The following is a 24,205-nucleotide window of genomic DNA, read 5'->3' on the forward strand; positions in this document are numbered from 1 at the left end:
TAAGGGCTACACAGACTCCCCCTTTCTTCAAAAAAAAGGAAACCAAATTAAACCATGGTGGTTTTGCTGCACTATGTTTGCTAGGGATTTAACAGTGTGCTTTAAGTATTGTAAACTTAGTTTAACAGATTTTAGAGTAGGAATTAATGAATAAATTATTGTGCCAGCACCAATAATACCCAGGCCCATTAATAAGGCAAGGGTAAGAGCAGTAACTGGTTTTTTCTTGCAGAGGGGGAGAGACACAGAGTTATCTTTAAGGGGTAATAAATTAGTTTCAGGTTTAACAGTTAATTTAGGCATTAAAACAACCAAAACACAGTAGTTTTAGGACTGAAAAAACAAATGTGAAACAATGTGGGGAGATAAACCAGTAAAACAGGCAAGAAACGTTAAATTGGGGGCAATTATGAACTGAAAGGAGGAATTAATGACAAGAATTTGATTACAATTTTCAATAGGGGGAATTATATTGGGTACCAAAAGGCAAAGTTCAAGTTTTACCACCTGTTTCAAGGTGATGCTGAAGTGAGGCTTGGAGCTGGATTGCAGAGCGAAGGGGTCAGAGACAGGCAGGTGGTCGCCAAAGCAGAAGGGCGGTTGAGATGAATAGCAGATAGGCAGGGTTAGTGATGGTGGAGGCGTTGACCAGCTGCAGGATGAGGTTCGAGGTGGAAACTGGACCAACAGGTTTGATGGTTAATCTAGGCATTAACAAAGCTAATAGTTATGATAAGCAAGAAACATTTTAGTAACAATATGGGGAGAATGTTCAGTGGAGTTGGGGGCTTCAATGAAGATGGAAGTGTTGTGCCTTGATGAGTTTCAGCTTCCCAGTGGAGGTTAGCAGGGTCGTTGGTAGCAGTGGGCATGCTGAAGGTTTTTAGAAGGGCTGCCAGGCAGAGTATCATTCAGCATTCCTTTAGGCAGAGTTAGTCAGAAACAGGTCCGGCAGGAATGGTGGGCTGGCAGGAGGGGTGACAGGCTCTTTTGAAGTGGGTGAAGATAGGACTGCAGGAAGCTGTAGGAGGTCTATAAGAAAACAACTTGGCAGGAGGTAAAATGATTATTTTTGAATGCCACAGGAATGCCTTTTGACTTTTGCCAGACTTTAGCATTTTGAAAAATTTTATAATTAATAATAGCCAATTGTTCAAAAACCTTTAAACTGAACTTAAATGATTTCTTTTAAACTTATTAGTTATCAATTTAAAGCTAGATGCTTCTTTCTGTAGCCAAATTTGGCCTTATTCTATTGGCCTTAACTACACATAGCAGAAAAACTGGGGATTGCAAAGTCCAAAAATTCTAGCAAAAACATAGGATTGAAACTTAAACCAATCAGATTTGTACAGGTACAACGATTTTAACCAATGGGAGCAAACACATTTTGATGGCGGGAAGGATAAGGAGAAACCTGGCAGGATGGGGGGAGGGGAAGCAAATCCTTAAATAGTTAATAGATCTTTCTTTTGTGCAAGCAAATAAGGATTACAGTTTAAACCTTACAAAAACCTATCTATAACTATGCTTGAGAGCAGTTACAAAAACAGGTTCCATGGAAGGGTTTAAGGAATCTAGTTAAGCTAGATTCTCTGTGGTGAGCTAAATTTATTTGCAGGGTTCTTTTGGCTCAGGGCTATGCAAACTTTTGGCTTGAATCAGGCAGCGGTGAAAAATCCATTGAATATGTGGGTGTACGGTCGCCCACAATAATGCACATAGAAATATGTGGGAAGAGCTTTGTCCAAATATGTGGGAGATGTAAGTGCTGATTTTATAAAGCATTGCTTAAAAGATAGGCTATCTGAATAGTGGGGAAAAAAAACAACATTTTCCTGGCTCAATAGATCCATCTTGTTAGGGTGATAGTTGTTTCCAAAAATGATCTATATAGGGGCTGGAGCAACAGCTGACCCAAGTTCGATCCCCAGCATTCCATAGGGCCCCCCTAGCCTGCCAGGAGTGATTTCTGAGCACAGAGCCAGGAGTAACCTTGAGTGACACTGGGTGTGGACCAAAAACAAACAAACCAAAAAAGATCTATGCAAACATCTGAGAGCCTGATGGGCGGCAGCGCTGTGTCTGCCGCCTTTACCCACTGGCCTCTTGCATGAGCGGTGATGACAGCACCTGGAGTGTGGTTGCAAACCACTATGCAAACCAGTACAATTTAAATAAGATTTTTTAAATTTCATATGGGCTTTAAAACTGATACAATTAATATAGAAGCTTAAAGGATCTGGAATAGCCCAAACAAATAGGTAAAAGAACAAAATTGTAGGATGTATGCATTCTGATCCCAAGACTTATTATGAAACGGTAGCTAAGAAAGCATGACATTGGTATAGATAGGTAAGTTAATCAATAGAACAGGAAAATAGACCTCTATATTTATACTCAATTGATTTTTTTTATGATGTAAAAACAGTTTAGTGGAGAAAAAATAGTCTTCAACAAATGGGGCTAGAAACAATGAAAAGCTACAGTCAGTGAGACAATACAAAAGGGTTATGCTGCTTGCCTTGTATGCCGCTGACCTGCCCTGCCCTGATTCGATCTCAGCATCATAGATGATTCCTCAGACATCCTTGAGTGACTTCTGAGTCCAGAGCCATGAGAAGCCCTTGAGCACCTCCAAGTATGGCTCATTAAGCAAACAAAAGTGAAATTAGATGCATACTTTGTACTATAAACAAACATGAATTCAAAATTGATCATAAGTATGGATATAAAATCTAATACTATTAAGTTTCTAAATGGAAATCTATATGATTCTCGGGTTAGGCAAGAGATATAGAAAAATGAACATCTATTTTTATTTATATTTTTCTTTCCTTTGAGCAGAACCACATGACATGGGCCATCTTGTTCTTTTTTTGGGGGGGGGGGGTCACACCCGGCAGCACTCAGGAGTTACTCCTGGCTTTCTGCTCAGAAATCGCTCCTGGCAGGCACTGGGGACCATGTAGGATGCCGGGATTCGAACCACCATCCTTCTGTATGCAAGGCAAACACTTTTACCTCCATGCTATCTCTCCGGTCCCTTGGGCCATCTTTTTCTGCCTCACAAATTGAGGGGGAGGTGGTGGAGGGTGCCAAGACCAAACAGTCGTGTGAACATTAAGTGGAAATGGAAGAATGATCTGACTTGAACACCAGGTCCAAGGCCAGCAACGGCAGAGTCGATGCCCAGTCTGCAGCATGCTGGACACAGAGGGGACCACTTGTGCTGGCAGCCCGGGGGATAGGAGAGGGGGATATGGGACGCATGCTAGGAACAGGGGTGGAAGGAGGACAGCATTGGTGGTGGGAATGCCCTTGATTCAATGTTTCTATGTACCTAGGGTATTGCTGTGGTCAAAGGGTATTACTTTGGTCAAAGTAGAAATTTAGAAAAATGAGCATCTAAGCTTAGAACCAGTGGGGGGAAAATCACATGTAAAATGACATACCTAGAATATATAAAGAATTTTAATGCTCAGCAATAATCAAACCAAAAAAGTGGGTCTTGCTGTTTGCTTGTTTGGGGAGCTGCACCTAATGATGCTCAGGATTTACTCCTTTCTCTGCATCAGGAAGCACCCCTGACAGTGTTTGGGGACCATCTGGGATGCTATAGATTGAACCTGGCTTGGCCACAAGCAAGGCAAATGCTATGCTCACTGTGCCATGGCTCCAACTCCCCAAAAAGGTTTTAAGTGGATAAAATATTTAAACATTAACAAAAGAACATAAACACATTTAAAGATGTTCAACACTATTACTATGTACCTAAAATATTACTGTGAAAGATCTGTAATTCCCTCTGGTCACAATAAAAATTATTGGAAAAAAAAAAGAAAAGATGTTCAGCACTAATAGAAAAATCAAATGAAAACCATTATACCACTATATAACTACAAGATCTAAAATTTTGGCAACTGTCGATAGGAAGCATGGGGTCGTAAGGATGTGGACAACTGGGAAGCACTACAGTAACTGTTGGTGGCCATGTAACAGTCATTCTGCAAAGTAATTACTCAGGAATAATTATTTTCATGTGAAATTGAGTGTTTAGTAACTACAAAATTGGTTAATTCATTAAGAGGACAGCAACTTAAATGTCCAATATAATATGACAAAATTTTGGCGATCCTTGATAAATCCAAGAAGTAAGTTTGTGCTTGGTAGAAAATGTCACATGTCCTTATATTTCCAATTGTGACCATGTGGATCACAGTCACCTGTGAGGGCATAGCAGACTGTCATTGAATATTGGGTGTGTTCGTATTGTTAAGATGGAACCTGGGGTGAATTTATAATAATAGTTATCATTTCAGAGTCATTGTTTTCATTTTATTCTCAACTTTTGGGATCCTGAGACTAAACACTGTCTTTCAAAATACTCATTTGCACTTTTAGTTAATGTGTAAATATGGTCCTAATTTTTTTTTGGTGTTTTCCGGTTTCTATCTTCATGTCCTCTTGGTTCTTATTTGTGGTCCATTCAACTCAATCTATGCATTCTTTGAGTTCTATGAACATCCTCCATATTTCTTCTCTAAATTCCTTATCTGACCGTCTATATAGGTGGTTGGCACTTTTTGGGTCATCAGAGCTGCCATCTTCATTCTCTATGCATGGGGTTGGCCTGCATTGTTTTCCGATTGCCACTCTTCTAGTGTGGTTTTTACTGCATATTGTGGTGGAGTTCATGGGTTAGAAGATGCATGTTGCCACAAAGCAAAGTGAAGTGGCCACTCGTCTGACTCCACCATTCATGGGTGGAGACAGCCTACCATGCTAATGAGCCCTGAGGAGATTATTTTCGCTGGGGTCTTTCTTGTCTGCCTCACACAGGAAAGCAAGAAACCAAGCAGGGAGGAAAGCAGTGGCCTTTTATAATGTCTCCTTTGGCCCTAACTTTTTTTTTATGAAAACTCTAGTTTCTAAAGGACCTAGCTAAACCTTCACTTAAAAAATAGCACTATATTCCACCTATATTCATTTGTATTAGTAGATACATTTAATACAAGATCTTCTCAAAATTATTTAAAGAAAAAGCCTGATGTACCATGGCTTAGTTTTACAAGTGGAAAAAGGGAAATTATGTCATGTGCAAGTATCACAAAACAATATTGTAATTGCAGTGTGTATAGGGAGACTCAAAGGAAGCAGACAACATCTGCAATGTTAGACACAGGGTGTAAATGATGTTGTACATCAGAGACCTCCAAACATCCTTCACCTACTACCCCCTCTTACTCATTCTCCTGGAAATCTGCCTTCTTTAAGTGAGCAAATTGCACCTAAGGTTACTAGCCTCCTCCTTTCCAGCACCCTCCAGAGGGCAGGATCACCCACTTTCACCCAGCTCTACACCACTGATCTGGTTCTTCTGCTGTCCAGTTGGCCTCTCCTGGCCCCCATGCAGGCATAGGAGACACAGACCTCAAACATGTCTATTCTTCAAGGGCTTGCATTCCTGTTGGGAAAAACAAATCAGATGGACAGCCTGCAGTGGAGAGGACTCCATCTTCTGCTGGTTAAGTCTGATAACTGGGAAGGCAAAGTGTTGAACAGCCTAAGAGGAGAGGGTGGAAGTGGAATAACAGTTGCTGAGCATCGATGTTGTGTGCTGCTCTGAGCATTGCAATGCAACTTCCCTATGATGTAAACTTTATATTTCTCTCTGATAGAAGAGGATATCAGGTCTCAAATGTCATGAAGTAACTTGACCAGCTTCCATGGCCAATAGGTGTCTACTTTGATGATGGGCATGCTATATTAACCATGTACACAGTAGCCAGTCTTCTGCCTTAGAATTTTGTCTGGACTTTTTGTTGTTTTGTTTTGTTTCGGGGTTACTCCTGGCTTTGTGCTCAGAAATTGCTCCTGGCAGGCTCAGGAGACCATATGGGATTCTGGGATTCAACACAGGATTCAGGGTCCATCCTGTGTTGGCCACATGCAAAGCAAATGCCCTACCACTGTAATATAATCTGGCCCCTTTTTTATGGACTTTTAAGGTAGTTGATATTGTCATCTTATCTTCACCAAATTCATAAGGATGCCTGTTATTCACTGAGCCAATGAATACAGCATTATGCTCACAATAAGTATATTTTATTCCCATTTTTCTTCTACTCTTATTTTCTGGTGTTCACTCTTCTAAGGTTCTATTGACATTCTCATTCTGACTTCAGATGTTGCCCAAGCATCTATGGGGACCTAATACATTTTACCTGTTTCTGTTGAGACTATGCAGAGTTTCCTCTGCATGATATACTATTATGATGGATTCTTTGGTGGACAAAATTGGAGCTGAAATTTGAACATCAACTCTCCCTTTGAAGAATTTGGCTATTCTGTGTTTTAGACAGCTTTGAGTATTCCAACCTAATAGTTTCTGGCCAGAAAGGCTCCACTCTTAAGTTGTTATACTTGGAAGTTTGCTTATGTATAGTCTAGAGATCCAATTATATGCCTGATACAGTCAAAAGTCCACTTGGAGTGCTGAGAATAGAGGATTCAGAGTAGAATTGGAGAGACGTTTTCAATCCTGTGAATGTCTTTTAGGACATAAACATTTGTATGTATTTTTGTGTCTCCCGTGAGTAGAGTATGTGTCTTGGAGAGTTTTTGTAAGCTGAGTTTTCCCTCCACAATGAAAACTACTTAAGTGAAAACTACATGTTCCTACAATGCCTTTCTATAGTCTAGTGCTATAAGTTGAAGTCTGCAGGATATTCACTCAAAGACTGTTTTCTCTGTGGCTTCTCTGGTACTTGTTTTTACCATGAAGTAGAATCAGTGACTTAGACCAGATAGGGCATTTTTTTCTCACGTAGAATAATTGCCTATGCTTAGCATTTGCTCCAGGTCCTCTGTAGAGTGATACAAGGGCTCCATTCATTCTTGACCTCTGTTGGTATGGCTTCCTTTTTTATTATTTAGAATGACTAATATTTGGTTTTTAGTGAAAACTATATGAAGGCAATTTACATCTTTGCATGTAATTTTTTTCCTATTCTAACAGGCAATAGAACCTTTGAAGTTTGTAAATGAGCAGATAAATATATCTTTGGAGAGCTTTGTAATACATAAGAAATCAATTAAGAGCTGGAGAAACACTACAGAAGTCGGGTGCTTGACTTGCATGTGGTTATCCCTGGTTCGATGCCTGACACAGCACAGCCAGGAGTGATCCAAGAGCATAGGGTCAAAAGTAAACTCTGACTGAGCACAGTTCTGTGTGATCCAAACACCAACCCACCTCCTAAAATCAACCTGCTATGGCACTTTTATTCTGTGTGATGTGGGAACTGTCTGGTCACTCTCTTCCCATTGTTTTCTATTGTGTGTGCATGTGCGTGTGTGTTGAGATATGTCTATCCTAAATTTATATAAAGTATTCGTGAACGTAACTGTACTTTTCAAATAGTAGAAGATCCAGTTGGTTTGGTTTTGCAGAAAATAATCTTATGTAAAAATAAAAGCACCGTAATTTAATGAATTTTTCCTGCTTATGCAATCATATGTCAAGATTGCTGTGCGTGTCTTTTCTGAGTTTGGGGTACTTTACTTTGTCTTCCACTTTTTCTGAGGCAGTCATGTTTTCTGCTTTCTCTTAGGAGTCATCTCTACTGCTGATATTCTTGATCGAGAGACAACAGAGTCATACTGGCTGACAGTTTATGCCACAGACCGGGGTGTTGTTCCACTCTACTCTACTATTGAAGTCTACATTGAAATTGAAGATGTAAACGACAATGCCCCACTGACCTCGGAACCCATTTATTATCCTTTCACCATGGAGAACTCTCCCAAAGATGTGTCTGTCATTCAGATCCAGGCAGAGGACCCTGACTCTAGTTCCAGTGAGAAACTTACGTACAAGATTACAAGCGGGAACCCTCAGAATTTTTTTGCCATCAATACCAAAACAGGTAAGAGAATATTTTTATATGGTTTTATAAGTTGGTTGTTCTCAGGCTACCAGAACACAAACTGTCCCCTTTCTCTATGTTGGGCAGGACTGGCCTAGCTCAAGTTGGTTCATGTCTGGGAGGTGACTTTATAGCACTTCTCCCTCTTAGAAACCCTCATTGTTGATCTTATTCCAGCTTGTTATGTTTGTATGATGTTCTTCAAATCTTTATCTTGTAACTCTAGCTTTTTGTGATTCTTTTACTGCCATCAACGAAGAGCCAGTGTTTAGAGGAACTTCTAGTACAAAGTTTTAATTGCTCAGAATATTTCTAGAGATTGAAATCAAAACTTAATTGGTTGGGTAGGAGCTAAAAGCATCAGGGGACGCTTATATGAATGTGTTTTAAGGCAAGCATGTACTTGAAAAAGTGCTTTGCAGAATGTACCTTAGAGGTTTCTTTCTTACTTAGGATTTAGATTTAGAGAATAAAACTAAGTAAGAATGGTGGTGGACTGAGTTTAAATTAGTTGAAATTTAGAACTATAGAGAAAGGATACAGTTGATCTGTATTAATGTGAACATGTTCAGCTTTTGTAGCAAAACACTGATCAAGTTGTTTATTAAAGTTCTATATATAACTAAACACAGCATTTATGAGATGGCAAATTCCCATTAGTATAATTTTAAAAGGTGTTTCACATGTTTTTTAAATTATAGACCATCTTTAACTGTTAGTGGGTCAATTATTTTGTTAAGCAAACTTCAGCATTTTGTCTTTGTTGAATCAGGATTTGATATATTTACTGTCCTACACAAAGGGTAGTTATCAGCCATTAATATCTGATTGAGGCCTGCTGAACTTGAAGGTGAAAGCTTAGTATTTGAATGTCTATTCTTTCCTAGCTTGTTGGGAAATAGCCCGTATACAAAAGGAACCTGGATTGTATTGCTCTTCTGAAACCTCTCTTAAGAGCAAAGAGCTCATCAAATGTCACGGCACAAATTAACTCAGATAATTAGAAAAAAGAGATAGTGACACAGAGATACAGACCCAAAAAGAGGTCACATGAAGAAGTAGGTACATAAACATAAATTGTATACCTTGTGGAATTGGGAACCCCCTCAGCTACATACATGCAAGGACTCAATGATGGGGTGTTGCTTGAGTCCTAAGGTCTTGGATTTCAAATCCTTTCTAACACTTTCTGTTTGGCGATACCATAGACCATAGCAGACAAACAAGTCTAATCAGACATTCTTGCTCACCAGCCTTAACATAAAATATCGAATATGTCAGTACTCTGGCTTTCTGTGAGAGATGATTGTTGGAGATATAAGAGTCCTTGCAAAAGGCTAAGTAAGCACTCTGCCTGGTACACTGATACTATATCCTGACTCTAAACATGGCATTCAATCTTTGGGTCTCAGATTCTTACCTGGGAAATAAGAAGCTGTTGCTTGCTTCTACAGGGTTACTCATGAAGATAAAATGGCAGTATTTGTTCAAAGGCATCAGACAAAACACTCTAAAAATTGTGTCCTTCCTGTTTCTTGTTCCTGGTGAGATTTGCAGAGCCAAGGCTGGTTTAATTCTCATTAAGTTTGTTGCTCTCTTATGAAGGCTAGGGAGCGATCTTATGCCAACTTCACACCATCTAACTTTGAGCATTTCTCCCATCCCCTTTATAGTACTTTATCAGCAGTGTTTATGTCAGTCTAACATTTTAATTAATGAAGTGGGAGGAATATCTAATCAGTCTGATTAGGGAAGCTGTTCTATAGACCTTTTCGTCCAGATGTAGTCTAGAAAACTCATCTTTCTTTCTTTTTTTTTATTTATTGTTTTTTTTTAATTTACAAAATATTTATTGAGCATTTACTGAGCACAGAGATCCAAAGAAATAAAAGTCTCTACCTTCACTGAGATTGTAGTGACAGGGAATAGGCAAGGTGAAGAAACCAAGTATTTTTGTCTATCAGTTGATTCTAGATGTTAAGGAGAAATGATAAAGCAGGCACCGGGCTGACACAGGGCCAGAAAGGCTAAAATGTCCCCAAGGGGTGTCTAGGAAAGACTCCCCTTTGGAAGAGAAAACTCATCTTTCATTCTTTCCTCTGGATTGGAACAAAAACAATAGTATATGTTTAATAATTAGTTATTTATAAATATATAATGAATTTTATTAAATGATATAATAGATAATTAATCATTAAAGTTATTCATTGGAATGCAATTAATACAATTAATGGCCTGCTGAGTATAGCAGATATCTGGAAATGCAGAAAGGCAAGATTTGTCGTTGTTGTAAAAAAGGCTATTTTGGGCTGGTGAGATGGCACTAGAAGTAAGTTGTCTGCCTTGCAAGCGCTAGCCAAGGAAGGACCGTGGTTCAATTCCCCCGGTGTCCCATATGGTCCCCCCAAGCCAGGGGCAATTTATGAGCGCTTAGCCAGGAGTAACCCCTGAGCATCAAAAAAAACCAAACAAAAAAAAAAAGTCATGCACACCAAACGGGTGTGGCCCCAAAAAAACAAAAACAAAGCAAAATAAAACAAAAAAGCTATTTTATTCTATAAAATAGCATAACTTTTTTTTTTTTTTTTGCTTTTTGGGACACACCTGCTGACACTCAGGGGTTAGTCCTGGCTATGTGCTCAGAAATCGCTCCTGACTTGGGGGACCATATGGGATGCCGGGGGATCGAACCACAGTTTGTTGTAGGTTAGCACGTGCAAAGCAAATGCCTTACCGCTTGTGCCATTACTGCAGCCCAAAATAGCAAACTTTTTATGTTATTCTTACCAAACCTAGAAGGTCTCTGGACCTTCTTTAGTAATTTCTGTGGCTTAAGAAGAAAAACAAGATTCTGTGAGGTCCCTTTGGCGTGTGAAAAGAAGCCTTGATTTCTTCCAGCCTGAAACACAAAATTTTTGTTAAATGCGGCCTTCCTGCATGTGAAGGCCCTCAGGGCCAGTAACTGGAGTTTACCCACTGGTTTGTGTTCTAAGTGGAATACACCCCACAGACCGTTATCCACTGCCCCCTGAGAGTGTCCTTCCATTCCTGGTAACAATATTTAAGCTTGCCAGTTTGGGGGCATCAAACTGAACTGGGGTAGGGATAGGAAATTCTTTGGGGCTTCCAGCTGTTTCTTTTTTCATGTTTTTAACAGTATAGTTTTAGTCTTCAGTGTTAGGCACTGAGTAACTATTGGTTTTCTTACTATGGCCACGAGTTGTCTGTATCCCTCCTACATAGACCTGTATAAACTGCAACCACATTGTTTCAACACTCCTCTTGAGGAAGGTATATTTGAAAGGCAGTAATCGCTCTCCTTACTTGGTTGGCTGATACATAGCACTGGAACCTCAGGTTTTTCCACTGTGCTGTTTTAGACCTGAAGCCTACAGAAATATGAAACAGTTTCTACACTCAGGGAACCCAGCTTGTCAGCCTTCACTTACACAGAGAACAGTTTTAAAAGTGTAAGATCATTTCTGAAAATTGAATGGTCATATCACGGAAGGAGAGATGCTCATGCCTTCTGATAAAGGGATGTGGAAACCCCATCACCTGAGATAGATTCTGAAGCTCTTCTGTGGAGAGAGGCCAGAAGATTGTCTGCCTAGTGACTATCATCAGGTTGAGTTGAACTTGCCAGCTCCTCGGGTCTATCATGACCTGGATCAGAGTGGAAGCTACTCAGTAATGTTTGGGCTGTTTTAAGGTACTACACAAAGCAAGGGTACACAACTCCTTTGTTTTTTACTTTGATTTTTTTTTTTTTTTTTTTGGCCCACACCTGGCGGTGCTCAGGGGTTACTCCTGGCTTTCTGCTCAGAAATAGCTCCTGGCAGGCACAGGGGACCATATGGGACACCGGGATTCGAACCAACCACCTTTGGTCCTGGATCGGCTGCTTGCAAGGCAAACACCGCTGTGCTATCTCTTCGGGCCCTGATTTTTTTTTTTTTTTACATTTTCCTTATGTCTAGTGTTTTGTATCTTCCTTCTGAAAGTCATTATTGTAAAGGGGGAAAAGTACATAGTAGAAGGATCCATTTGCCATTTCTCATGTGTCTATTAGTTGAAGATCCCTGGTTCAGATGTTCCCTGTTGAGAGCCTGTGTCTGTAAAGGGATTCCAGCTCATCCAGATCTGTCCAGGGCTTGGGCTTTCCACAGCTCTCTGACCCTTGCTCTCTAACTGGCATCTCCACCAGGAATGCGGTAAAGGTGAGGTTTTGTTCTCTTTTTCTCTGATCATCCTGGGGTGACCAAACTTTGTGTGTGTGTGTGTGTGTGTGTGTGTGTGTGTGTGTGTGTGTGTGTGTGTGTGTGTGTGTGTAGGTGGACAAGTTTTTCTCTCCACAAGGTGGGTAGAGAGGAAGAGGTATGCCCTTAGTGCCTGGTACAGATTTTTCTCTTACAAGAGAAGTCACTTATAGTTGGGTTTCAGTTATAGGAAAGAACACCCCCTTCATCAGTGCAACCTTCCCACCACCAATGCCCCCAACTCTCTCCTCCCCCACCCCTTGCCTGTATTCAAGACAGGCATTCTATGTCTCTTTTTCACACCATTGTCATGATAGTTGTCAGTGTAGTTATTTCTCTATCTGCACTAACTACTCTTTGTGGTGAGCTTCATATCATGGGCTGGTTCTTCCAGCACTCATCTCTATTGTCTCCAGGCATTTGTATAACTGAAACCCAACTACAGGCATGTTTGTAATCATGATGCTTAAATAAAGATAATATTTTTAGAAAATTAATAAAAAAGAAAGAAAAACATTTCTGTATGCATAGCTAAAGCAATGTTGTTTTTCATGACCATAACCATTATGTCATTATCACACATTATAACGCCATCTTCCATGACTCTGGAGGTCATCAGCTAGGGAAAATATTCCTTATTGTCACCTAGTGGCTTTTTTACTTTGGTCTTATTCCAGCTGGGTCCCAGAAAAAAAAAGAGAGAAATGACTTATTCTTAGTTTTTTAATACCAAGAGTTTATTTGTCATTTCTTATAAGACAGTAGATACATGTCAATGGAAAGGAAACATATCTTAAGCACACTCTGCACAAGAACTGTCACTGGGCAAGCTTGTTCTGCTCAGATACCTATATACTTTGTACTTTTGACAAGTCCCAGGGGTGCTTATATTGCTTCCCCTGAGAGTCAGGTAGGCAGAGAGATGAAATTCAGTAACAAAGATGAAGAAGCAAAAGCTGAGGGCAAAGAAGCTAACTTTATAATTAATTGTCATAGTCTTATCGTATGATGCTGGAGTTTCAAGATTTGACAATAAATTCAAAGTGCTTCCTTCACCTGAGATTCCCCCGCAAATCAACTCATATCCCTGATTACAGATTCTGCTTTCTGAAATGGCTGTGGTGGGGGGGAGGAAGGCGGGAATGAAAATTCCACCTCATTATTTTATCTTTAGAAAAGCTCAAAGATAATGGTCTGTAATAAATAATTTGGTATCTTCAGTAAGATAAGTCTTAATTACAGTTATTTTAGTATATTTATTTATTCTATTTTTGTCTGGGAGCCACATAGTAACTTATCATTCTCAATGATGCTCAGAGGACAATAAACTCTGGACCTTCCTGCATATAAAGCATCTGAGCCAGTTCGCCAGCCTCTTAGTACTACACTTACTAGAACTTACTTAGAACTTTTTGGTGGTGATCTGCCTAAGTGCACCTTTTCTTGAAAATAGAAGGAAACCTTCCTTTATGTATAGATCATAGCCATACAGAAGAGAAAGAGAGAGACAGAGACAGAGAGACAGAGAGCTAGGTACAAGGATACAAAGGTTAGTGCTTGTTTCCCCCCCCCCCCCCATAGTTAACATTGTAGAAACCACTTATTTATGTCTGTTCCTTCTTCCATCCTAATGAAAAGCTCAGTTTCCCTGAATGGGTGGAAATGGCCTCCAGATGATGAGCTGATATTCATACGTACAGGTGCAAAGCAGATCTTGGAGCCAATGAGTATGTATTAACCCTGTAAATCACCAGCTCCTGCATTCAGCCATGAAAGGAGTCCTTGTCCTATAGAACATTAAATTGTCTTCATTTAATACAACAAGCCCAGTAGAACAAATGGGCCTCATGCAGATTTATCACAAGGGTTATTTAAATTCAGCTGTGACCTTTCATCCCAGTGGATGTGCTCCAAAAGAACAAGGACAAAAGGAACTTTTCCGCACTGTCATTCTGTCCTTGGATTCTAGTTAGCATGGGGTGGGGACTTCAGGGTATCTGAGCAGGAAGGGTCAGAGGACTTGGTCAGGAAGGCTTGCTGAAGAAATAGGCTTTCTTCTGTTGTGGACTTGGCTCTGTCTCCCTGTCACCTGGATGCTAGTGGATGCTACTGGATGGAGAGAGGTATTCCATCTCATTTCCATTTTGCACTGGATAATTCTTTGTCATATACATGATAAGCTGTTTAGCATTATCTCTGGTCTCTATGAGATTCCAGTTAGTCCCTTCCCCTAGCCAGAATTTTCTCCGATATTATAAAATGCCCTCTGAGGATAAAAATCTCTCTCTCATACACACACACACACACACACACACACACACACACACACACACACACACACACACAAATACTTGTGGCTGAAATATTCTATAGTGGGTAATAAGTTTGCCTTGCATGCAGAGTACCAGGGTTTGATTCCAGGAACACCATATAGTCCCTTGAAACACCAAGAGCAGTCCCTGACCACAGTGATAAGAATAAGCCCTAAGTACTGCTGGGTGAGACCCAAAAACAAAACAAAGAGCTCCTTTTTAAAAACCAAGGAGTGACTGGACTACCATGCAGCATTTAAACTCCATTTGCCATGGATCAATACCCTTACTTGGTGAATCCTGGGTTTGGAGGTGTGATGGAGAGTTTATAAAGCAGTGCACAGGGATATGCATCTGTATCTACAGAGAGAGAAATAATTAAATTAAACAAAATTAAAATGGGGAGCAAATCCCACACTTTCTTGCCTTTCTTCTACTCCAGAAGTTTTGAATTTTGAAAAGGCTCTATAAAAACTTGAAAGCAAATTTATTGGGAAAACAAGAACAAAACTTCAAACAGAATGGATGTGGATGAAGTTATCAGTTCTTAACTTCTCGGCGTTTGGAGAGGATTTGGCTAGAAACACAATTCGCGTCAGAGCTGGTCTGAGTAGCTTTCTTCAGGAAGCCCCATGCAGAGATTATTTCGAAGGCTCCAGGGTTTATTCTCTTGAAACACTTAAGCAGCTCTAAATCCTGTTTCTGCTTAATGTCAGCCTTCTGACTGATAAATTGGGATTGTTTCTTTTCTCAAACAGGGGTGCTGGGAAAGGAAAAAGGAGCTATTGAATTGAGTAAAGTTCTGAGGCCTTTGCCTCGCCCAGGCATCCAGGGAGGCTAAGCAGTATCACTCTCTATGATCCTCCAGGAAGGGGCCAATTACTTTGCTGGGACCTTGTCCCATGTTGCCACCTGCAGAAGCTTCGGGGATAGGACTTAGACAAGTGGGAGCTCATGTACTTGTCCATGACAGAACGGGAAACCTTGACCTCAGGCTAGTCACATTGTGATGGACCAGGCTACGTTTTTGGCGACATATTTCTCACCTCTTATGAGAAATGCATTGGGTTTTGGAGTTCATAGGACCGTTCCTAGGAAAGATATCAGAGACAGATGTTGGAGGTCTAGCTTCTAGGCAGGAGTAGGGAGATTGGCATCCTCAGGGCTAAATGCTGCATTTCGGTTCCTGCAGGAGACTGGTGGTGGTACCTGGGTTCTGTCTGCTCCCCTCTTCTCACGTGGCAGCTGGGTAGAGAGACGATGGCATGGCACCCAAGAATCCAGCCTGCCACTGGACTCACTGTCCACATAGCAACTCCTGGAAATGATTGAAAATTATTTGGGAGGGTGATAGAACCATATAAATAAAGCAGGTGACAAACTTGTATATATAATTAGATATATAAATTAAGAGATTAAGGCCATAAATTTTGCTTTTATTTCTTCTCTCTGGACATTAATTCCACAGCAGTGATTTACTATACTGGATTATTACTTCCTTTTTTTTCTGAGAGAAACAGTGAATTTTAATTGGCATCACTGCCCACTTCTTCTCGTTCTTGCATTTGGTCACTGTTGGACACTCCTCGATGCTTTCTGCGTGGATGTATTTTTCCTCCTGGGCCTGAGGGGAAGTGGAAAGAGCCCAAAATCCAAGAGGGCAGGTCTGAGTTATGCTCTGGGTCTGCTCTTAGCTCTCATCACCCTGGGAAGATACTGGTCCTGGGCGCAGAAGTGCCCTCCCTAGGAACACTGGAGAGTCCGTGCAGAGCTAGAGTGTATCTGTGACCCTGAAGACAAGCACCACTGAGTCTGGAAAACATGATTCCATTTAACAATTATGCTAATGATTCTAGGATATAAAATGCTGGGACATCTTTCAGATGACTGAACATACTTGGTAAAGATGGGTATAAATAAATAACTTGTGCAGTGTCTCCTCGCCCCAAGAGAAGTCACAATCCCACAAATGTGCCCATTTGGAAATAGGGTTGGTATGATTGAAATCAGGTAAAAGTGATTGGCCCTCAGTATCCTTGAGAATCAGTATCCTTGAGAAGGAGATTTGGGCACAGAGAGATGGTGCTTGTGTAGAGGCAGGGATAGGGATAAATTATGTGCCCCTAAACTAAGATGTGCCCAGGGTTCTCATACCACTGAGAGTTAGGAAAAGACAAGAAGGGTTTTCCCCTAGAGCCCCCAGAGGGAGCCTGGCCCTGCCTACACCCTAAGAGGTTAGCCTGGGACATTTCCCTTGAGAGTTCCTATTGATTGGTGTTCAGTGTCTTTACACAACGGGCCCTCACCCGTCTTGCTCACTTTCTCCATCTTGCGAAGCACGTCATCTGGAAGCTGCTCCTCTCAAAATTCTAACTTTCCATTGAAGAAGTTTGCAGGATGGAGTGTCATTTTGTCATTGACCTTGAGTTTGAGCTCTGTGGTACTTACTGGTCTCTCTGAGTGACTTTGTTCCTAGCTTCCTGGCATTCCTTCTAAGATGCCCAAGAGCTGTAGAGCTCTCTCTATGCATGTGAAGATAGGTTGTTTAGGAGAGTGGGTGGGACTCTTTCCAGTAAAGGCACAGAACCCTGGGTCTAGTAACTGACACCAATCCCATGTTTGTGTGGCAAAATGGCACTGTTGTGCTTGCCCTTGGCCAGCAGAATTGCAGCTGGGTTGCCCTGCTGTGCTGTGGGAGTTCTGTTCCAGACCTGGACCTAAAGGACTCGCTCTTCCAGCCTTCATTCCCCTTAGCTCTGTGGCTGAAGCTCAGAGAGATTCAACATCCTCTGTGAACAAACAAGGGGGTAATTGCAGAAACTAGTGGGCTGGTTAGCAAGGTTAATATATGCAAAGTGCTCTCAAGAGTACTTAGCTCAAAGTAATCACTCAGTAAACAGGTGACATCATCATCAGGCCTGCAGAGTTGACCTTAGCTAATAGCCGTCCACACTGCAAGCAGTCCTCAGGGAGCTGGCCTTCTCACACTGCAGACAGCATCGGACTTTTTCTGCAGGGTCATGACTTAACTCTCTGAGACCGCTGTCCACCTGCCATGTTGACTCTTTATACACCATCATCTAGACAGTGTTTCTTCAACTTTTTTTTATTTCCTTTTTACCTAAAAAGGAAATATGTGGCTCTGGGTTTTACCAGTACAGGGAATCAGTATTCAAATAAAAGTCATAAAGCTCATTTTAAAGAAAACTTCTGTTACACAATTCCATCTGGGGTTATAACCTAACAGAAATGGCCCAAGTTATTACCCATCACTCCCAGAGCTGCAGAAATGATGACAATATTAACAATACCTCATGTGCAGCTGGGGGGCATCACTTAAAGAAGGTAGATTTCCAGCATGGCACGGTGTGGGGGTACTAAGTTATTTGCTTCTGCAAAGGAGGTAGTGGCACCCGTAAGCTTGTGAACATCTAATTTGAATTGAGCTGTGGAAAGTGATGGGGCTAAGGTGCATCCTTGGATACCTCGCATCTCTATTTCAAAACTTTCTGCTTCCAAGGAATAAACTAGTAAGATGCCTTGCAAAGAGAACTGCTACTAGTGGCTGAGTTCTTCTGACTTCAGTCAAGTCCTTGTCACTGCCTACTTTTATAAAAACAGAAAGGCCTTTCTTTTTTATGTAAGTCTCAGAATCTTCGGGCACAATTCTGAGCTTGAACAAGAATCAAAAACATTATTGTGTGTCATGTGTGCTGCTACTTCATTCCTGCTCGCATGGCAGAGATCATTGATCAATCAACTAATCATCAATTGATTATGAATCAATTGAAATGTCCTTTCCTGTCCATCTTAGACCTCCCTTTTAATCCATCGCTAATATGGAAGGATATTGCCCTTGAAGGTCCTCAAGACCGTCTCTGCCAATGAATCTGGTATTGATTGTGGCTTTCAAGAGGAGAAAGAGGGCTAATGGGAGAGAACATGTGAAATATAGTTCACCAGACATGTGGCTCTGACAGGGAAACATTCTTCAGGGGCACAAATCTCGTAGTAGACATGCCTGTGGAAAATAATTCTGGAGACATTTGCCACACCACAACCTTTTCTCTGAGTACTAATCCTTAGTCCTTCCTCTTTTTTACAACACCAAGATTCCTTCTTCCAGGAATTTTATGATTGGGACGCTGATAGAAGCTTGGGATGGAAGTGAGGAGTTGTAAGTCTGAGAATTTCAGGTGAACATTTGTACCCCAAATACTCTGAAATTGAAAGTGGGATATTGAGAAATAATGAAGTCAATCCGATGAAGCCAATATGAATAATACCTTCTAGTTAGTACCTCTGTGATGATGGGGAAGGGGCTCTCCCTGGACACTGGATCTGCCAGCATCATGACATTCTCTACCCAGCTTCCAGAAGTGTAAAGAGATGTTCTGTGTTTTATCAGCATCCTGTCTCCATATTTGGTCCAGCTGTGTGAGAGAGACATTCTGCGGCTTGTCAGCATCTTGTCTCCACATACTATCCAGCTGCTCAGGCAGGCTAAGACAGTGACAGCAGGCGCAACTCCCTAAGAGGCTGACAGCTGGATAGACTTTCCAGAACTGGCCCAGACATTAGTGAGACTCCAAGGAACCTTTCCCTTAAGAGTCGACTCTGGCTGCACTAATAATGCCTGATTTTCCCCCATCTTGTTAGAAGTGGGTTCCTCTATGAATAGGAGAGAGTCAAACCAAACCATTGTTATAGAAAAAGGTCAGGCTAGAGGCTCAGAAAAGAAGTGTTCTGTCACATCCTCTTGGGTTAGTGATTAGGGAGAAGACAGGTAAAGGTGCTTGTTTTTTTAGGCCATGTCATTGTTGACATTTTTATCAATACTGAGATCCTGTGGGTTGTGATTTGGACTATTTATAGTCTCCAGCACAGGCTAGGTAGGATTCAGTCCTGGTTACCACAGTTCTTATATGGCATTTGCTGCTTTCAATTTTATCTCAAGTGTAACATAGGAAAATTGGCCAAAAATTGATGAGTGAATCATTCCCTTTCAGACCATTCTACTCCTTAAGCTGTTGAACTACAAGTGCCAAATACCCACCTATCTCTCAAGTGATCCTGGAAATTCTCCTGTAGTTCTAAGTCACTGCTAATCAGATGGCAAACAGATTTATTTACTTCTAGACTTAGGCTAGTACTTAAGTTAACCAGTAAAATGGTAATCCTGACTGAGTTGCTGAAAGAATTCAAAGTGTGCTCACTTGTACCCTTTCTGTGTCTGTCTCTCTCTCTTTCTCTATCTGTCTGTCTGTCTCTCTCTCTCTCTAACACACACACACACACACACACACACACGCCTATTGGGGTCACCTCCAATCAGCTCCTTTTCATGGGAAGGCCTCATAGTTCAATGCTGAGTCAAATGACATGAAGCTACTCAGACTTAGCTTTGCTCAAGAGAACACCAAGGCTTCGCCTACTGGTGCTCAGGGATTGGCACATGCAAAACATGTGTGCTCTACCACTTGCTCTATGGCTTCTGCCAGCCCCTACTCCATTTTATAAAGCACTTAGCTTAGCCTTCTAGATATGAGGTGCTCAGAGCTGTTAGTGGTCATAACCATTATTACATGTGTTTTTAACTTCTTGCCTTGCAATAGAATTTGCTTAAAAAGGACCTTCTATTGAAAATAGATTTAAATGAATGGCATGTGATCCCTTGATATTCTGAGATATGTACTGCTGTTTACATTTTATGGTGCTTCTGTCCACCAGTACAGTACTAAGTGTAGGGCTTCATGAAGATCAGAATAGTGATCTACCCTCCAGTTCAAAAATTTTTACCTTCAACAGTTGTTCATTACTACTGTCCCACAGCCTTAGAGAAGAGGTTAAATAAGTAATAGCAAGACTTTAATGGGACATTTTCCTAGCAATAATAAGTGGTTATTTATCAGTTATTTTTAGGAAGGAAAGCATCTGGGAACATGAGTGAGGAGGTGTAGAATGATCTCCTGTGAGGTGAGGTGTCAACCACTACAAACAGCAATGCCTTTGCCAGAATTCTGCCTTTATATCTGTTGCCATTGCACATTCTTCAGTTAAGCAAGATAAATCCAATTTTACCTCCTACCACTTAAGTTAATTTCTCTCCTCTGTAAAATTTCCTATTTTGTGAAGACGTACTCCATCTTGGCTATGTACATACTAAATTGTTCATTTTTTACTTAGTTAAATTGTTTTCTGTCAGAATGAGAAACGCTTTTCTGTGAAGAAATGATGTCCGTATGCGGGAAATAGGGGTATTTATTAAAATGGTTTATTGTGAAACAAGACTTAGACATATTTCTATAATTTTAGTACTTAAGTGTTTTTAGTGCCGGATGAAATGACTTTCAGCATAAAGTAGGCTTTAAGTCTCCGAGTCTCACTTTGATACTTCATCAAAAAGAGGCAGTAAATTTATATTTTCTGTGCACATATTTAAAAATATTAGAGATAATTTCCACAAGTTGCTATCAAGGCTGCCATAATGTGACGACTGATAAGTGGCTTAGTTGACTTTGTCCTTCCTTCCTTCCTCCTGTCCTCATTTTCCTTCCTCCTTCTCTCCTTTTTTCTTTCTCCTTTCTCCCTACTTTCCTCCCTCTTTTTTCTTCCCTCCCCTTTCCTTCTTCCTTCCTTCCTTTCCTTCTTTCTTTCCTTATTTTTCCTTCTTTTGTTCCTTCTTTTTCTTTCTTTTTCTCTTCTTCCTCTTCTTTCTGTCTTTCTTCCTCTTCTTCCTTCCTTTCGTTTCTTCCTTTTCTTCCTTTCTTTCTTCCTTTTCTTCCTTTCTTTCTTCCTTTTCTTCCTTTCTTTCTTCCTTTTCTTCCTTTCTTTCTTCTCTTTCTTTCTTTCTTTCTTTCTTTCTTTCTTTCTTTCTTTCTTTCTTTCTTTCTTTCTTTCTTTCTTTCTTTCTTTCTTTCTTTCTTTCTTTCTTTCTTTCTTTCTTTCTTTCTTTCTGTCTATCTGTTTTTATGGGCTTTTCATTCAGCTCAGAAATGTGGAAAGGACATTCTGAGGCCTCAAACAACAGTAGCTGCTCCCCAAAGCCCTTTACTACAAATGAGAAGCCCTTCTTTAGGGAGTTCTGAGCTATCTGTGTGAGGTATGTGTTGGTGCTCAGTCACATGCCGGATCTCCCGAGAGAGAGGAAGTAACACAAAAGTGTTTTTCCAGAAAAAATAAAATTTAGCCCTTGTTTTGCCCAAACAGGAATGACAACTTCCTCATCATCCCAGATTGCTGTCCCAAGCATGTCCTGGCATCCCTGTATCTTCTATATAGGGCTCAGGACTCAGGTCTCCTTCCCAGATCTGCCTTATGCAGCATTTCATATGGGCCATGCTCAGAGAACTTCCCAGTGCTTCCCAGTGCTCAGCTTGCTCTACTGGGGACATTTGGGCCAATGTTGAACAAAGTCTTCACTTTCTGTAGCTCTTCACTGAGTGCCTGCTGAACTCACGGCCTGGTGCTCATGCCTTTGGAGGGGACCTCTCTGTCCAAGACTCTGCCTTACTGTGTCACTTCTGGTTTGCTGAGATGTCCTGACACTATGGAGTTAGGATGATGAGTGGTTTGAGAATGAGGCTCCAAAGAGTGGGTCTAAAGGCCCCTCCACAGAAGTCCAGGGCTAGGCATCCTGCTGCTTGGTGGCCTTCATTTCAGTGACAAGAAGCCACTTTTCTCTCTCCTGTGAGGTCAGTGGGGGAAAGGTCATCTCTCTGTAAATGCCCCATTAGCGTTAATGGCCATGAACAGACTCATCCCAAACCCCCTTTCTTTAGAATTAATCAATGATAAAAAAGGGCAGGGAGGCTCTGGTACTCAAATCTGATCGACTGTAAAGGCCTCAGTGCCAATGAGAGACCAGTTGGGTTCCACTCCCTGTCAACTTAAGTCATGTATATTCTTGCCAAGCATTGTCCTTGCATGGTGCCCTCTGGCCCAGGAGCATAGAACACCATTCTGGCCACCCTTCTTGCCAGGGTTTCTCCCTTGGACACACAACTTCCTTTCTCACTCTGCTTACACTCTTGCCAGTTAGCAGAATGCAAAGGGAATTTTGGCTTTTTCTGGCATAATTTTTATGGATTCCAACATCCAACCTGACAAAATAAAACAAGACCAGATAAATATATAATGTGTCTGAGGCCATCCAGAATGAAGGAACTGTGCTGCCATTTGTAATAAGATCCCTGTTAGTAGTTTAAGGGTTGTTTCTTTTTTTTTTTTTTTTTTGGTTTTTGGGTCCACCCGGCAGTGCTCAGGGGTTATTCCTGGCTCCATGCTCAGAAATTGCTCCTGGCAGGCACAGGGGACCATATGGGACGCCGGGATTTGAACCGATGACCTTCTGCATGAAAGGCAAATGCCTTACCTCCATGCTATCTCTCCGGCCCTTAAGGGTTGTTTCTTATCCATCATTTACTTGCCCTCCTTCTTGTTTCCTGGTGTCTGTGAGGAAGCAGCATTTCTGTCTACAGGGACAGTGCTTCATGCACTGTAGATGTTCTGAAAATATGGCGTGCTTGCTGGCTCTGGAGAGCATAAGCCCTTTTGGGAATGCTGCATTGGGATTTTGCAGTTCCTTATGCAGTAGAGAGATCTCACGCTGGTTTGAATCCCAGTGGGGCTATAGTACTGTCTTTTTTTTTTTAATGTCTGGCTGACATGAACTATTTTCTTGACGTTATCTCTGGATTCACTTGTCTCTGAAGAATGAAGATAAATTTGTACTGACATAGTCTGTACGTTGTCAAAATGTACATAGTAATGGAAATTTCCTAAGTATTCTTTGAAGAAAAATTGAAAGTTCATTGGTTGCCTTTTTTATTGAGGCCACAGCTGGCAGTGCAGGGATGAAGGTGGGGTACATATGGTGGCAGGGACTGAAGTCAGAGTGTTAAACTTGCTAGGTGTGTGCTCCACCACTTTGACCTAGCCTCCCTTAAACTTTAAATAAGTTTACCTGAGTCATCAAAGAGCTTTAGGGCTTTCAATATTTGGTGTGTTCAGGGTCTTAACATGAGCTGCAGTGGCTAAAGGTGTGGGCCCGATGAAAACATTGGCTCAGGGCCCTTCTGCATGACAGTTATTCCGTGGTGATTGATGGTTACTGGGTTTGATGTATTAATGGTGAAGGAAAACAGATCATTCCTCTGGATACTCTTTGTACATTCATAAGTAGGAAACATATGGAAATTGATCTTTGCAAATTAATCCCCATGTTATAGTAATTGTAACTACAAGTACGTGATTCTACGCAATATCCAAATACTTATTTTATGATAGATTTAGAACACAATCTTTGACGAGATGAAAGTGTAATAAAACAACCTACAGAAAGTACTGTATTTTTATATCGTAAGACACACTTTTTCCCCCCAAAAGTGCATCTTATGGAGTGACTGCCACTTGGAGCTGAAGCCTGAGTGTAAGGGTGGAGAGCATCTAAAATTTATGTGCATCTGATGGTCAGGTGTGTCTTAGAGAGTGAGAAATATGGTAGGTTCTAGGATAGAATTCTATACCCCAGAGTCAAAGCAGTAGACAGAGCTACATTACTAAACCATTTGATAGTGATTCTTTATTTTGAAGAAAGCCAGCTGTGGCCGTGTTATTGAAATTACAGTTTATGATAGGTGGTGATTAAAATGGGGCCAGGTGCCTGCAAAGCTCGCTATGAACAAAAAACTGAGAACTGCAG

General features: G+C 41.0%; 1 protein-coding gene across 1 annotated transcript in view; it reads left to right on the forward strand.

The window, feature by feature from the left end:
- The window catches only part of FAT3 (FAT atypical cadherin 3), a 222,837-nt gene that overhangs the window by 64,098 nt on the left and 134,534 nt on the right, over positions 1 to 24,205 (forward strand). The window contains 1 exon segment of the mRNA XM_049779014.1: positions 7,617 to 7,931. Coding sequence (XP_049634971.1) covers positions 7,617 to 7,931 — 315 coding nt within the window.

Source organism: Suncus etruscus, chromosome 8 (assembly GCF_024139225.1).
Source record: "Suncus etruscus isolate mSunEtr1 chromosome 8, mSunEtr1.pri.cur, whole genome shotgun sequence".
Classification (NCBI taxonomy): Eukaryota; Metazoa; Chordata; class Mammalia; order Eulipotyphla; family Soricidae; genus Suncus; species Suncus etruscus.